Here is a 16,349-nt window from a genome sequence, read left to right as displayed (position 1 = left end):
GACTTAGGAAGTCAACAATGCACAAACCTCAGGAAGTCCCTGAAACTTACTGGAAGTAATATAAATAGAAAGGACTGCTGGGGAAAAGAGACTCTCCCAACCAGTTCAGCCAACTTTGCCTGCAAGTCATGAAGAGAGCTCCAGGGTCCCAGTTTTCATTAATTGTCATCTAGGCTGGGGTGGCTTTCAGTGATGCAACTGCCTTTAAGTTGTAAGTAATCCCTCACCACTGCTTGTAAGTGATCTCTACAAACTTACTGGTTTACCAAGTTGGACTGGTGTTATTGTTACTTCAGTCTGTCATTAGTTCCCTGTCTAGGGTGAAGATGTATACGTTCATGTCTCCTCAAAAAAAAAAGTGTCACACAACATATAGACAGGGGTCATATGGGCTCGGTGACTTTTCTCTCCAGTTCCTCAGGGTGCTACTGAAATCTAGGCCCCAAGCCAGGCCTAGGGATGTGATGCACCAGTCCCTACCTAGGCTTAGCAGCAAACACATAAAGGGAGAGCTGAACAGGAGGGCTGCCCATGGGGTAAGGGTGGTCTACAAACCCTTCAATGACCCTCTACCATTCAAAGTCTCTAGCCAGGTGAAGAGGCAGGGAGAACATTCCCAACCCATGTACCAGATTTGTGTCACTGGAGGCCAGAAACAATGGCCTCAGGAGACGGAGGTGGAAGGGCAGTGTGGGTGTGGCTGGAGGGTCATGGCTAAGCTGTGCAGGCAAGGGGTTGAGTGGTCTGACTTGCTGATGGAAGAGAACCACTACATTGGCTGCCTTCCTGGACATCATGGGGCCCTGGTGGCTGCAATGGCTCTGTTAGGAGCTCCTGTATCGCTGAAGGTTCCCCTTACCAGCCTTGAGGCTGGCAGAGGGGTCTCTGCACGGTCAGGGTAGAATGTGTATGGAGACAGCAGGTTATATGTATCCAGTGGTTTAATGGTTGTTAATGCCTGGCAGCCTGCTGGAGCTTGAGTTGGAGTTCTGGCCCAAGTCAAGGGTGTGTTTCCGAACTCCGTAAGTCCCTCAAAATGTATATACATTTTCCTGAGAATATTATTGGGGACTGTCCCAGAAAAGAAGGATCTGTATCAGGGAACTGGATTTTACTCAGCAAATTTAATTACATTTTATTTCTTGTGTGTACGAATGCACACATGTGGCGGTCAGAGGACAACTTGCAGGAGTTGATTCTGTCCTTCTCTCACGTGGATGTCTAGGATTGAACTCAGGCTGTCAGACATGGAGGTTAGCACTCTTACCTGATGGCCATTTCTTAGGCCCAGGCTTTATTTTTTCCCCTGAGGACAAGTCTTTCATGCCTCTCAGATGAACTTCAGATTCATTAAGGAGCGAAGGATGACCTTGAACTTTTGGTCCCCCTGCCTCAGTCTCCCAAGTGCTGGGATTCCAGGGCTTCACACATGCTAGACAAGCACCCTACCAACAGAGCCACAGCCCTAGACTTCTGGGGTTAACCAGGTCACCCAGGGAGTGTTTGTTGATTGGTAAAGAAAGCACATAAAGGATTGGGGTGTAGCTTGGTTGTAGAGTTCTTGCACATGCTGGGCTCCCCGAATCACAAGAAAGCAAAATGACAGTGGTCCCAGGTAAGGTCAGCCACACAGAGTCCTGGGCCTGGCTTTGGACCCCCATGCAGCTCACCCTTACAATATCATAACATACCATAATGGGATGATTGACTTACTCTCGCTCATGGCTAATCTGAGAATCTGCTCCCCCCGTAGGGTCTCAGAGGGGTCCCCGCCTCCTCGGAAGAGGCCTCGGCACTGGGCTGACTCATCCAGCCCACTCAGCTCTGCCATCTCCAGGTAGATCTGCTGCTTCTCCTGAAGGCTCTGTGCGATCAGCTGGTCTTTCAGGCTCAGTCGTTCTATAGAAAACCCAGAGGTGGTGGTCAGCCCCAGAGACCTGCTCTTGGAGCCAGACTGTGAGGGTGGGGTGCCCAACTGACCTGTAACTTCAAAGGCGCACCCCCTATCTGCCCTCTAACACCGACTAGTATGGTCCTGTCCTCTCAGCTCCTCCTCCCATCCCCACTGTGAACACCAAATGGCAGGTAAGTGTGGACAGGCAGGAGTCTGGAACAGAAGCCTTGAAAGACAATATACGTTTTAATGTAAAAATTTTACATGACATCTATTTATTTGTGTATATGCGTGGGGACACAATGTGTGGAGGTCAGAGGATAACTTGCAGGAGTTGAGTTGCTTCATTCCGGGGAATCTGGGTATTGAACTTGGGCCATCAGGTTTGGCAGCCAAGTGTCTACTCACTAAGCCATCTTGCCAGCCCAGGCTTTGTTTTTTTTTAAATATTTATTTATTTATTATGTATACAATATTCTGTCTGTGTGCATGTAAAGAGGGCACCAGACCTCTTTACAGATGGTTGTGAGCCACCATGTGGTTGCCGGGAATTGAACTCAGGACCTCTGGAAGAGCAGGCAGTGCTCTTAACCACTGAGCCATCTCTCCAGCCCTGTTTTGTTTTTAAGATTTATTTGCTGGACGTGGTGGTACATGCCTTTAATCCTAGCACTTGGGAGGCAGATTCAGGAGGATATATGATCTACATAGTGAGTTCCAGGGCAGCCAGGACTACTGAAAGACCCTGTCTCAAACCCCCTCCCCCATATTTATTCATGTATGAGTATACATATATGCATTTGGGTGTGACATCTGTGTGCATGCATGGAGACCAGAAGATGACATCAGGTGTCCTTCTCTGTCACTCTGTGTACTAATTGGAGGAGAATCTCTCCTCAAAGCTGGGGCTCTATGTCTGTAAGCCATAGATTGCAATCCTGGCAATCCCCTTGTCTTTGCACTTCTCAGACCTCGGGTTACAGGTGTGTATGCAAGACATCTGGTCTATTATGTGGGGACTTGGTCTGAACGCTGGCCCACATGGTTGTGCAGCAAGCGTTCTTAATTGCTGAGCCGTCTCTCCAGCCCCTGGTTTTGTTTGTTTGTTTTTTGGTCTTTTGAGACAGGGCTTCTCTGTGTAGCGTCAGCTGTCCTGGAACTTGCTTTCTAGACCAGGCCTGCCTCTGCCTCCCTAGTGCTGGGATTAAAGGCAGGCACCACCATCATCTGTTTTGTTTGTTTTTTGAGACAGGATTTTACTCTTCTGCAGGCTGGAGATCCCCTTGCCTTGGCCACCCAAGTACATGGATTATAGGTGTGAGTGTGAACTACCACACCTAGCTTAAAATTTTTTTAAAAATATTTATTTATTTATTATATATACAACATTCTGTCTGTGTGTATGCCTGCAGGCCAGAAGAGGGCACCAGACCTCATTACAGATGGTTGTGAGTCACCATGTGGTTGCTGGGAACTGAACTTAGGACCTTTGGAAGAGCAGGCAATGCTCTTAACCTCTGAGCCATCTCTCCAGCCCCCTTAAAAAAATTTTTAAAAATGTTAAATTCTTAAAATTTTATGTTAGAAAACTGAGGGGTTGTTTTAAACACTATTTAAACATTATTCCCTTATTTGTATATTACATGGCAAGCATGCCATGGATTGCATGTGGTAGTCAGAGGACCACTTTGAGCTGTTGGTTCTATTATGTCAGTTCCAGGGACTGAAACTGGGTTGTCAGATGTGGTAACAAACTACTGTTACCTGCTGAGCCATCCTGTCAGCCCAGAAAACAGGGTTGTTATTAATTAATTTCTTGTTTTTAGACATCATCTTGTTATATACTCTTGGTTCACCTGGTAATAGCTGAATGATGCAGGCTGGCTTTGAATTCCCATCAATCCTCTCACCTCAGCCTCCAAGTTTATCAATCTTGGGGCTAGTGACATGGCTCAGTGGTTCAGAACATTTGACATTGGTTGTTTTTGCAGAGGACCCAGATTTGATTCCTGGCATCCACAGGGTGGCTCACAACTGCCTTTAACTTCCTCTTCTGGCTTCTGCATGCATTGCATGCATGTAGTGCACAGACATGCATGCAGGCAAAATGCACACTGCCCATACACATAAAATTCTTCTGAGTGCTGTACTAAAGGTGTGCAGCCACCATGTCTGGCTCCATTTACTTATTTTTTATTGTGATGTTTTATTTTTTAATCCTATCTATCTATCTATCTATCTATCTATCTATCTATCTATCTATCTATCTATGTATCTATCTATCTATCTTTGAGGCAATCTTTAGCTCTGGCTAGATTTGCTCACCACATAGCTGAAGATGACCTTGAACTCCTGACACTTATCCCTGTGTTTGTGGTGCTGGGGTTGGAACCCCTGGGCCTCATGCAAGCTAGTCAAGCACTCTACCTACTGAACCATCTCCCTGGCCATGAACTGAACTCTTGAAATGGGTGACATTGTACATTAGTCCTCAATGAGGAGGCATAAACTTGATGTGGGACCATGGGTTACAGCTCACAGTGCTGACCCCTCTTACCTTGAAAGTCCCGGAGTCTCAGGGTGAAGGCTTCACTCATCCTTCTCTCCTCAGGCTCGATGGAGGAGCCCTCCTCCTTATCTGGACAGCTGCAGGCAAAGGGGACAGCTGCCGTCAATGTCACATGGTCCATGTTCTGATAGCAGCACCACAGAGCATCCCTTTTCTCTCTTCCTTATGCTGGGGGGATGGCTTGGGGGATAATGAAGCCCCAGATCTACAAGAGACCCTGCCTCAGCAGAATAGGTAGAGGGAGAGAAAACATCCAACACCCACTTTTGGCGTGTCTGTGCCTGAATTCAGTCCTCAGGACTCACATAATAGAAGAGAATAACTAACCCCAAAAGTTGTCCTCTGACCTTTGCATGCATGCCATGGCTCACTTTCTCTCCAATAAAGAAATGTAATTATGAAAAGATTACTGAGCCAGGCCGGGCAGTGGTGGCACATGCCTTTAATCCCAGCACTCAGGAGGCAGAGGCAGGCAGATCTCTGTGAGTTTGATGCCAGCCAGGTCTACAAGAGCTTGTTCTAGGATAGGCTCCAAAGCTACAGAGAAACCTGGTCTCGAAGAAAACTAAAAAAAGATTACTGAACCAGGGCCTGTATTAGTTATGAAACAGCTCTTCCACTGACCTATGTCTCCCTGTGCACTGCTGGGTTTTGTTGTTATTTGGTTTTCATGACAGGGTTTCTCTGGGTAGTCCTGGCTGTCCTGGAACTCCCTTTGTAGATCAGGCTAGCCTCAAGCTCAGAGATCCACCTGAGTGCTGCGATAAAGGTGTAATCACCACCACCTATTTGTTTTTTTAAACAAACAAACAACAACAACAAACAACGAACAAGGCATCACGCATCCCAGGCTAGACCCAGACTACTCTGGCCAAGGACAACCTTGATTTTCTGATCTTCCTGTCTCTACTACAGCAAGTGCTGGGATTACAGGCATGCACTGTCACAACCAGCTTATATGGTGCTGGGGCTTGGACTGAGAGCTTTGTGCATGCTGGGTAAGCATGTACACTACTTTTGTGAGGAGCTTAGCTTGGAGGACGAGGAGGAAGAGTCAATACACAACAGCTCTCAAAGGGTCAGGGTTTAACCAGGAGAACTTCTGATCCTCCTGCCTTAGGTTCCTAATGTGGGGGGTACAGGTACACACCACCAAATTCTACTTCTTGCACAAATTTTTAAAAACTGTGATACATTTAATTTATATGTATGTGTGTGCACATGCCATGTTATGTGCTCGTAATGGGGGCCAGAAAAAAGCATCGGATCCCCTGAACTAGAATTATAGGCAGTTGTGAGCAGCCACACTATGTGGGTGCTAGTAACTTAATTCAGGTCCTCTGCAAAAGCAGTAAGCATTAACTGAGCCATTTCTCAAGCTCCTCATGTACAGCTGTGACATGGAGGAGGTGGTCAGTACCCAGCTGTGGATGACTGTCAGACACTGGGAGCTGAAGCTTCTAAGCATGGTGTGAATAAGGAGCAGGAGGCTGGCTATAGATGGAGGCTGGACTAATCTCCATGCCCACCTGTCAGCCAGATTCTGGTTCAGGCAGGGGGAAGAGATAAGGCACTGGACTGGGATCTGCAGGGCGCTCAGTCTGAGAAATAAAGAGGATATTATAACCTGCTCCAACAAGGCTGGCCTCAAACTGTTTATCTGAGTGGCCCACAATAAAGGTCCAATTTGGAACTGCCTGGTCCCTTGCACACCTTATACAGAAATATCCAGGCCTTTTCAGCACTGTGGCAGGTTGGCCATTATTAGAAGGAGCAGTTCATTGTGAGACATGATTTCCTCATGGGACTGGGTGGCTCAGTTGGTAGGGTGCTCACTTACACTCATGACTCTGGGTTTCACCCCTGGCACTGTATAAACTGGGTACAGTGGTGCCTACCTTTCATCCCAAAACCTGGGAGGTAAAGACAGGAAGATTAAGAAGGCTCATCTTGGGCTACACAGTGAGCTGGATGCCAGCCTGGGCTACATGAGATTGTTTCTCAGAAATCAACCAACCAATGAAGGGATCTGTCTGGGAGGTCAAAGTCAGATGAGAATAGCTTCTCAATCCCGAGAGCATGACTGGGCAGGAAAAGCCTGCCTGAGGAGGCAGAAGACCCCGGGCTCACCTCTCCACGGCTCTGCGGATGTGAGCCATCCAGGTGTTCCTGTCTTCTTTGGAATTGGTATAGATCTCATACATCTCTGGTCCTTGCATGGAGGCACTGATCAGAAACATGGCCTTCTCCTCGTTGGCCACTTCTCTCACAATTAGCTTTTGCAGAGAGATGATGGGCGGCTTTGAGTCCTGCAGGGGGAAGGTGATGGAAACGTAACTGTTGTCCTGCTATAGTCAAACAGCACGAGAACCCTGCCCCACTCCCAGTGTATACATGCATTTTCACGGAAGGCAGATGAATCTTGGCTGTTGTTCCTCAGGTGCGTGGTTTCTCAGTGTCCTGAGGTTCACCAAGTAGGTCAGGCAGGTAAGCCAGTGAGCCCCTGGGATCTGTCTCCCCAGCACAGGGCACGAGTGTGTGCCACCACACCCTACTTTTTCATGTGGGCTCTAGGGAGTGAGCTCAGGTCTTCAAGTACGAAAGAGTCATGCCAGCACAAAGCAGGAACGTTTTACTAACTGGAGACCATTTAATCGATATCCTAGTATTCTTTTTTTTGCCCTTTGAGGGCTTGAACTCATTGTGAAACCCGGCTGGCTTCAAGTTGACAGAGGCCCTGTCTCAGCTTCCAAGTGTTGGGACTTCAGGTGTGCACCACCATACCTGGCATAGGGCATAGTTCTTTTCTGTTATTAATTTTTTTTTAGCATTTTATATGAGTGAGAGGTACACCTGTGGAGGTCAGAGGACAACTTGTGGGAGCTGGCTCTCTCCTTCCACCATGAGGGTTCTGGGTATTGAACTCGGGTTATGAAGCCTTGCAGCAGCATCTTTACCCATGGAGCCACCTGCTGACCTCAAAAGGCACATCAAGTAGCGTTCTGAGTTAAATTACCTAGACCCTCTTATATATTGAGGTTCTAAGCCCAAGCACCTTAGAACGTGATGGTGTGCAGTGACAGGATCTTTAAAGATAAAGTCATGTTAAACAAGACTTGTCTTTCCAGTGGTCCAAACCAATAGAACTGGTATCCTTATAGGACTGTAAGACTGGGCCAGCCACAGGTCTGTCACCCCAACACTTAAGATGTGGAGGTAGGAAGTTCAGAAGATCAAGGCCAGCCTCAGCTAAACAGTGAGCTCCAGGCCAACCTGGGCTATATTATATAAGGCCCTGAATTTACAAACCCTCAGATGACAGGTGTATGCAATTAAGCCAGATTGGATGATTTTTCTTTTTGTGTGTGTGTGCTTTCCTGTCTAAGAACTCCTGAACATATTAACACTGGGTGCTGCGGTTGACTTGTCCCTGCATTTCTGGGGACTAAGACAGGCTACTTTACGTCTCACCTGGGATACACAGAGATCCATCTGAGATATTGTACAGGAGGCAGGAGGACGAGCGGGTCTAGGAAGATGATGGTGCTTGCGTGTTTCCTGGTTCAAGTCTACTAATGCCCCAAAGTCTTCTGAGAGTGCGGGTGGGGCACACAGCTATCACACTGACACCTACGCCTTGTGTGAAACTGTGGTGGCTTAAGAGCTGTGCTGGGCTAAAGAGGGGGGCAGCTTTTGTGACAAAAATAGTCTGACCCGGTTTATGGAAAGGTGGGATGGGGTGACAAGGGGTGGGAGAATTCCTGAGGTGCTTTAAGGTCAATGGATGGAATTGTTCACCTCAAGCGGTCCCTTTCTGCCCTATAAGACACTAAGCCATTGGCCTTGGCCCCATCTCCACCCCTGCAGAGTCTGCAGTCCTTCGTTTTGATTAAAGAACAATCTGCATTGGCAGAGGTCAGGATGCTCTTATTTCCACATCACCTCCATAAGTCCCGATCTAACACTTGGAGCTGAAAACGCAGGGATTTTGGGGCCCCACACCATTCCCTCAGGTCCACCTGTCCTCACCCCCCTTACCTATCTCTCTCACTCTTCTGATGCCCATCCCATAGAGAGCATGGCCACTCGCCAGGCTTACTCAGGGACTGAACAGCTGACAATCTTGATGTGGAACCTCTGGGTCTTAGTGTCCTTTGTCTATGTAAATGGTGCAGATTCCAATTTGGGGCTTTATTAGTGTGCCACATAAACTCAGTTTAGGTCCTTTTCTTCTGCTTCCTGTCACATCCCCTTCTCTACAGACCCCTAGAGCAGAGGCTTTTTACCATTTGCCATACCAGTACATCCAACATCCATACACTAGGATAAGGTTCTTTGGGCCAGACCCTAGGGCCTGTGAGTACCCGGGGATGTTGGACACACAAAGACAGTGAGGCTGGAAAGACTGAGGATGTTTTAGACCATGGGCTGGGGGATAATCTGGCAGCAGCCCTTCCCTTTCTCCCTAGCCTCATAGCTATAGGTAAAACCCTCTGCACCCCAGTATAGAGAATGTGTCTGTGAATCTGTAACAGCTCCTTGGGCACTCCAGGAAGGAAGTGCTTAACCCCCGACCAGGCACTGTTTAAGTTATGTCCACCTGCAGCCCTCTCCAGCTCCATCCTTAGAGCAGATTCTGGCATCCTAGCTGTTACCCCCGGGTATCATTCCAGAAGAACGATGCTTACCATCCTCATGTCCCCATGTAAGTTCACAGACTCAACTAGATGCACCCCTCCTTCTCACTTCTCCCACACTCTTAGAGTGACATATTCCTACCCTGCAATTCTGTCCCTTCTCTCTGCCACCCAGAAATCAGAGACAGCTTATGTGAACCTCCTCCCTCCTCTCATACCTATAAAGAATGGTCCCTATCCTGCCTTCTGAGTTTGAACTCTGTTTGGAGCCCTTTCCACACTGCCATCTGCTTATGGCATTACTAATTCTTCTAATAAACTTTTTACCCAAGGACAACTGACCTCAGTGACCCCCTTAAGGCCCTCCCACCGGAGACCTTTTAACGAGGACCAGAGCCATACCAGGAAGCAAGACAGGTTCTCATCCCCTATACATTCTATTGATGCCCATTGGCTGGAACCTTCTGGAAGGACCATGAGACAGGGTGTCTCTCAGTATATTACACCCCATCTGTGTTTCCTCTCCATGTCTTGTCTTGGACATCCCTCTATGGGGCCCACCATGGCATGGCCCCAGCAAGGGGGGCCTGTGAAGATATCAGAACATGCCATGGAAGCAAAGACATGGGACCTGGGAAGACGTTAGGCACATACCACAGAAGCAAAGACGTATTTCTGATCCTTTTCCTGCAGCAGCAGAAGTACGTCAGTCAACAGGACAGCAAGGACATCTGCAGAGACCAGCACACGGAGGATAGTCTTAGAGGTCACGTACCCAGAAGAGCTCAAGAGGGAAGCACCACGATGCTTCAGCCTCTTGTTCCTAGGAATTACCATCCTAACTCACCCCTTCCCACAAAGTACCTGAGTTTGGAGACTTGGCGTGAATGAACACCAGAGGCTCCTGCTCAGAATGTTCAGAAGTCAAGCTAGAGCTCCCATGTCCCATTCAGTTATTTCATTATTTTTCTTGCTTTCTGGTTTCTCTGTGTAGCCGTTGGATGTCCTGGAACTTGTTTTGTAGACCAGATTGGTCTCGAACTCAGAGATCTGCCTACCTCTGCCTTAACGATGTGTGCCACCACCGCCTGGCTTAAGAATTTATTTTTATTTTTTATTTATTTTTATTTTACTTTATTTTTGGTTTTTCAAGACAGAGTTTCTCTGTAGCTTTGGAGCCTGTCCTAGAACTTGCTCTGTAGACCAGGCTGGCCTTGAGCTCACAGAGATCCGCCTGCCTCTGCCTCCCAGGTGCTGGGATTATAGGCATGAGCCACTACCATGTGGCTTAAATTTGTATTCTCTATTTACTTATTAATTTACTTTTGCTTTTCAGGACAGAGTTTCTCTGTATAAGAGCTCTGGCTGTCCTGGAACTTGCTTTGTAGACCAGGCTGGCCTTCAACTCAGAGATCTGCCTGTGTCTGCCTCCTGAGTGCTGGGATTAAAGGCACGCACCACCAAGCCTCGCTCAAGGATTTATTTTTAACTATGTGTGCATGGGTGTTTGTGTGGCCTTGTGCATGTATGTAAGTGCTCTCAGTGAGTAGAGCTTCTGGGTTCCTATAGCTGGAGTTACAGGCAGTTGTAAGCTGCCCAGTGTGGGTTCTGGGAACCAAATTTAGAGTTCTTTATAAGAGCAGCAGGTATGCTTAAAGACTTTGCCATCTTTCCAGCCCCTCATTTATTATCGTTGCTATTTTGTGCATATGGGTACGCATGTAATCCATATATATGTTCATGCATATGTGCACACATTTGTGTGGGTGCATCTGTGCATGTATATGTGCATACACTAGGGGTTGATACTGGATATCTTCCTTAATCACTTCCTGATTTTTTTTTTTTTGATGTGTGTGTATGGCATGCAGAGGAAATTGGCTAGAAGGAAGGTGTGTGCATGCCCTAGTGTGTATGTGAAGGTTGGAGGACAAGTTGTACAAGTTGGATCTATACTTCCACCACACGTGGCTAAACTAGCGTAAACAGTACTAGGGTTACAGGCATGCATCACCATGCCTGGCTGGGGACTGAACTCAGGCAAGCACTCTACCCACTGAATCATTGTTCCAGCTTCTAGGTGATTTCTTTGTTGAAATGCACTTCTCTTTCTATCCCAGGTTATAGCTTGTCTCTGGCTGCAAAGATGGAGGCAGGGCTGGCCTCAGCTCCCTTAAGTCCCAGTCCCGCTTGGTGCTTTATCCCTGTGACTGTATGAACACCTCTCACAGTGAGACGTTTGCACATGAGTCACAGGAGTGCAGATACTAATGCTTGAGGGAGCCTCTTTTTCTTTTTTACCCTTTTTGAGGCAGGGTCTCATGGATCCTACTCTGGCTTCCAACTTGATCTGTCGCTGAGAATGACCCTAAATTCCCAATCCCTTTGCTTCTGCTTCCCTAGAGCTGACTGTCACTATGTTCAAGTTTACTTGGTGTTGTGGCTGGAAACCAAGGCCTCATGCATGCTAGGCAAGCATACAAGTGACCTACAGCACCATCTCTGGAAGAGCCATTTCTGATGATCTTGTCAAATTAAACACTCTTCCTCCAGTCTATTCTCTGTAGTCCACTGCTTCCTCTAAACCTGAAAACACTCAAGTAGTGCAAGTTTGGTCTTGTTCCCGTCATTCAGCTTAGTACCAATTCAAGATGGAATATAATTTAAGATAGAGCCCAAACCATCCAGATGGTGCCAATCAGTCTAACACAGCTGCCAGAACTGCAAGGTTGTATTCTGTGGAGCCAACATGAAACCCACCAGAGGTGGCCAGAGGCAGACATTTACCTTTCAAGCGTCCTGATGTGGACTTCCAGCACAAGGTGCCCTCTAGGTGGAGCTGGCGCCGCAGCATGTCCTCCTTGCGGAAGGTAAGCCCATTCTTGAGTTTGCTGGATGACTTCAAGTCCACCTTGCCTGCGATCTCCCTGAGGCGCTGGGCCTTCTCATACTCACTGACTTTGGCATCCACTTGTGAGATGATGTCTTTGATGAGGTTCAGGGCCTGGCTCAGGTCTTTGTGGTCCTCAGTGCCAGCTGTCACACATAAGCAGAGGCAGCACTGTCTTTGTGCCCACGCTCACAAACACAACAGAAGTGGGTGTGCCACATCTGGATGGGATCTATAGGTATATTCATTCCCTAGGGCCACTGCTTAGAGGTCTTTCAGAACCCATTGCCAACTGTAATTTCTGAGATGAGAATGGTTCTCCAAAATTAATAATAGCCCAGAGTTTAATGAACTCAGTTTGTCTCTGTTTGAATTATTTTTTGAGACAGGATTTCATGTAGCACAGGTTGGACTCAACTTCCTATAGAGAATGACCTTGAACTCCTGATGCTCTGCCCCCTACACCTCCCAGGTGCTAGAGCTACAGGCCTGCAATACCATACATACTTGGCTAATTTTTCTTTTTTGAGGCAGGGCAGGGTCTCTTCACATGCCCTGGCTGTCCTGGAACTCAGAGATCCACCTGCCTCTGAGAGTTCTGGGACTGAGGACTGTGCTATGATACCCAGCCTTTGTTTTTGTTGAAACAAGATCTTGTTCTGTAGCCCTGACTAGCCTAGAATTCAGTGTGGATCAAGTTGGCCTCAAACTTGCAGAAGATCCTCCTACCTCCACCTCTTGCCACCATGCTTGTCTTAGAGTTTAAAAAGTTAGGTGTGGTGGTTCAAATGGCACAAAGTACCCAGCACACCACACACACACCTACCATCATTATAGACAGATTCCCCTCAAGTCCTTAGCTCATCATAAAATGGCTGCTTCTACTTCCTGGTCCAGTCAACAGAACGGCCCTATCACCTGAAGGACACAGTAGAGAAACTTGCCATTTCCTCATGGCCCAAACCTGGCAGATATCTGAGAGGGGCGGTCATCGTCCCTGCTCCCATGAGCACCTGGCATGCTACATGACCTTTCTGCTGTGCTCTCTGTGGCCATCAGATGTCATCCTTTTCTTCTTTCTGTTTGACTCTTGAATCAGGGTCTCATAATGCAGCCCAGGTTAGTGTAGAACATGTGGATCTTCCTGCCTATTTGTTGGACAGCAATTTCCTCTGAATTAATGTTCTATTCTTGAGGGAAGTTGTTAAGACTCAGGAAGTCCCTGAAACTCAGAGTCATACAGCAGGTCTCCCTAAGATTATGAAAACACTAAGGGCTGCTCACGTGAGGACATGCTCCATGTTTAGTTGCCTGCAAGTCCTGCAGAGAGATCCAGGCTTCCTGCTTTTTTGAGTCCTAACACACATGCTGTGGTGGCTTTTGGTGACGTAGGTGCCTTCCAGTCACCCTACTCCTATAAGTAACTGTTTATCCATGCTCTTAAGTAACCGCAATAATCATTGGTTCACCAAGTTGTACTTTGATGGTAGGTTACACTGGTCTGTTGTTAGTTCCCAATCACTGTCTGGGATGAGTAGGCATTTGTTAAAGTCTCCCAGGAAAAGCGTTACACAATACAAGGCCCCCTCATGCCGAGAGAACACCTATGCCCACTGCACCAGCTCAGATCTTGCCCTGGACATATAACTCAAATGTCATTTCTTTTTATTTTTATTTACATGTGTAAGTATTTTGTTGCATGTATGCCTGTGCTCCATAGTATAGTGCCTGTGGAGGACAGAAGAGGGCATAAGAGTCCAGTCCCCCAGAACTCGTGTTGTGTATGGTTGTGAGACACCATGTGGGTGCTAGGACTCAAGCCCGGGTTTCTCTGGAAGAGTAGTTGTGCTCTCATGGCTGGGCCATTCCTCCAGTCCTGGAAATCATTTTTTACTAACCCAGAAATCACCTTGTTTTCATCTAGTTCATGTCCAGTTTACAGATACTGACCTGGGCCCTGTCATGGTCTAGCCTCTGCTAAGGGCAAAGGTTCACCCAGCTCCAGTCCTTGTGTGCTGACTGCCTAGCACCCAGTAAAGTAGATTACAAGAGGGCTCTTGGCCAGTCCATTGATAAACTCCAGAGCAGATGGACTGAGACAGCCATCCACCCTGACCCACGAGTGTGGCAGTGTGTTCCCACCTTCCGTGTTCTGGATGATACGTTCCACCAGTACGGGGTACTTGGTTATACGCTGTGTGACCAGAAGGATACACTCCTGAATTCCCAGCCGTCGCACAATGGAAAAGTTGCCGATTTTCTGTGAAATGGAAAAGAAATAGCTGTTTTAATATCTTTCTCTCTTCTACCTTCTTTTATTTTTGGATATTTTTGAGACAGGGTCTCTCCATGTGACCCTGGCTGTCCTGAAACTCACAGAGATCCACCAGCCTCTGCCTCCCAAGTGCTGAGATTAAAGATGTGCACCACACCCAGCTCTCCGTCCTTCTTCCTTCCCTCCCTCACCATCCCCACTCCCTTGTGTTTGTGGTTGCACCAAGGACCTCAGGCATGCCGAACAAATACTCTATCACTGAGCTGTATTTCAAGACAGACAGACAGACAGTCTAACACACACATACATGGCTTGATGATTACCTGTATGTACTATTATGCTAGGGTAACATGCTCCTTTTTTGGGGTCTGTATAAGTATGTGTTCAAAGACCAGAAGAGGGCATTGGGTGTCCCCCCAGTCAGTGAGATACTATGTCTCACTATGCAGACCAGCGCTGGCCTTAAGGCTTCTATTAGAGGCCTGTGCTACGGCTGTGCTGCCATGTCCTGACCCTTTGTGGCAGGGTCTCTCCTTGAACCTGGAGTTTCTGTTTTCTTGTCAAGGCTGGAAGCCAGAAAGTCTCAATGACTCTCTTGCCTTCTTCAGCCCCACAATAGAGTTGAGGTTGCATGCATATGCTGCATGCCAGGCTTGTTACAAGGGCGTTGGGATCCAAACTGCAAACTCGTGGCTAAGCAGCTAGCACTAAGACCTAAGCCATCTCTTCAGCCCTTTTTGTAGTTGAGACAGTACAGCTTTTGCAAGATGTTTCTACTTCAGCCTTCTAAGAAGTTGAGGTTACAGAGAGACCTGAACTACTAGGTTCAGCTTCCTGCTGAATCAGGTAAATATCTCAGGCCAGGAACTCCTGCCCTTCCACCCAGCTGTGACCTTTTCCTTCTTCTATGACCCCCAAATAGGAATTGTCTTCTAAATATGGAAAGGTTACAAGTGTGTGGACACTTAGTAAGATCTGTTAAAGAGGAATTTAAGCCAGGTATGGTGGGGCTTGCCTATAATCCTAACACTGGGGGGAGGGGGGCCTGAGGCAGGAGGATCTTGAGTTTGAGGTTAGCCTGGTCTACAAAGCAAAATCTTACCTTAAATAACAAATAAAAATAAGCCGGGTGGTGGTGGTGCCTGCCTTTAATCCCAGCACTCGGGAGGCAGAGGCAGGTGGATTTCTGTGAGTTTGAGGCCTGCAAGACCTAGTTCTAGGACAAGCTCCAAAGCTACAGAGAAACTCTGTCTCAAAAAAAAAAAAAAAAAAAAAAAAAAAAAAAAAAAAAAAAAAAAAAAAAAAAAAAAAAAAAAAAAAAAAAACAATAAAACCAACCCAGTGTTTTTGTGCATGCTAAGGAAACACTCTACCAACTGAGCCCCAACAAAAAGAGCTATTTCTTAAAGAGCACCAGGGTCATGGAGGAGCTTTTGAAGAGTCCCTGAATATAGGTTTCACTGGATCTCCCTCATTGCTGCTTCTGCCCCACTGTGCTTTCCTCCTTCCTTCCTTCCTTCCTTCCTTCCTTCCTTCCTTCCTTCCTTCCTTCCTTCCTTCCTTCCTCGTTCTTTTGCTGAGGGAGGGTCTCATGTAGCCCACGTTGGTCTCAAGCTCCCTGTGCAGGTGAGGATGACTTTGAACTCCTGATCCTCCTGCCTCCACCTCTTAAGCCTTGAAATGATTGTATATCATACCTGTTTTTTCTTTTTTTTAGTGTTTTGCTGTTGTTTTATTTTATTTTATTTTTTTTACATCTGTTTACTTAGTTTTGTTTATGTGCTCGTGTGGAGGTTTGACGGTTAGAGGACTACTTTCAGAATCAGTTCTCTCCATCATGTAGAGACTGGGTCCAAAATATGGTTATCAGGCTTGACAACAGCAAGCACATTTACCCACTAAGCTGTCTTGGCCGCCCTGTGGAGAGTCACAGGGACCAGCCAAAGGAGAAAGGTTTAGAGAATGCATGCCTCATAGAACTCTAAGAAGCTGGGATAGTTCTGGAGGGTGGTTCCCTGGGTGAGACAATGCCTTAAAGGACCCACAAGGCTGGTTGTCATGGCACGTGCCTGTAATTCTAACTA

The 16,349-nt window shown here is 47.1% G+C and overlaps 1 protein-coding gene across 3 annotated transcripts in view; it reads right to left on the bottom strand.

Annotated features, from left to right (window-relative positions):
- The window catches only part of Arhgef18 (Rho/Rac guanine nucleotide exchange factor 18), a 114,023-nt gene that overhangs the window by 6,291 nt on the left and 91,383 nt on the right, over positions 1–16,349 (bottom strand). For all 3 annotated transcript variants that reach the window (XM_050127387.1, XM_050127386.1, XM_050127388.1), the window contains exons 16-21: positions 14,133–14,250; positions 11,888–12,136; positions 9,755–9,831; positions 6,594–6,772; positions 4,452–4,540; positions 1,714–1,899 (exon numbers count right to left, since the gene is read on the bottom strand). In XM_050127387.1, the coding sequence (XP_049983344.1) occupies positions 1,714–1,899; positions 4,452–4,540; positions 6,594–6,772; positions 9,755–9,831; positions 11,888–12,136; positions 14,133–14,250 (898 nt within the window). The remainder of the gene's footprint in view (positions 1–1,713; positions 1,900–4,451; positions 4,541–6,593; positions 6,773–9,754; positions 9,832–11,887; positions 12,137–14,132; positions 14,251–16,349) is intronic.

This window comes from Alexandromys fortis, unplaced genomic scaffold (genome assembly GCF_014885135.2).
Source record: "Alexandromys fortis isolate MF-2015 unplaced genomic scaffold, M_Fortis_MF-2015_v1.1 scaffold_271, whole genome shotgun sequence".
NCBI classification, from domain to species: domain Eukaryota; kingdom Metazoa; phylum Chordata; class Mammalia; order Rodentia; family Cricetidae; genus Alexandromys; species Alexandromys fortis.
Note: the sequence above shows the minus strand (reverse complement) of the source record. Positions and strands in the feature narration are given on the sequence as shown.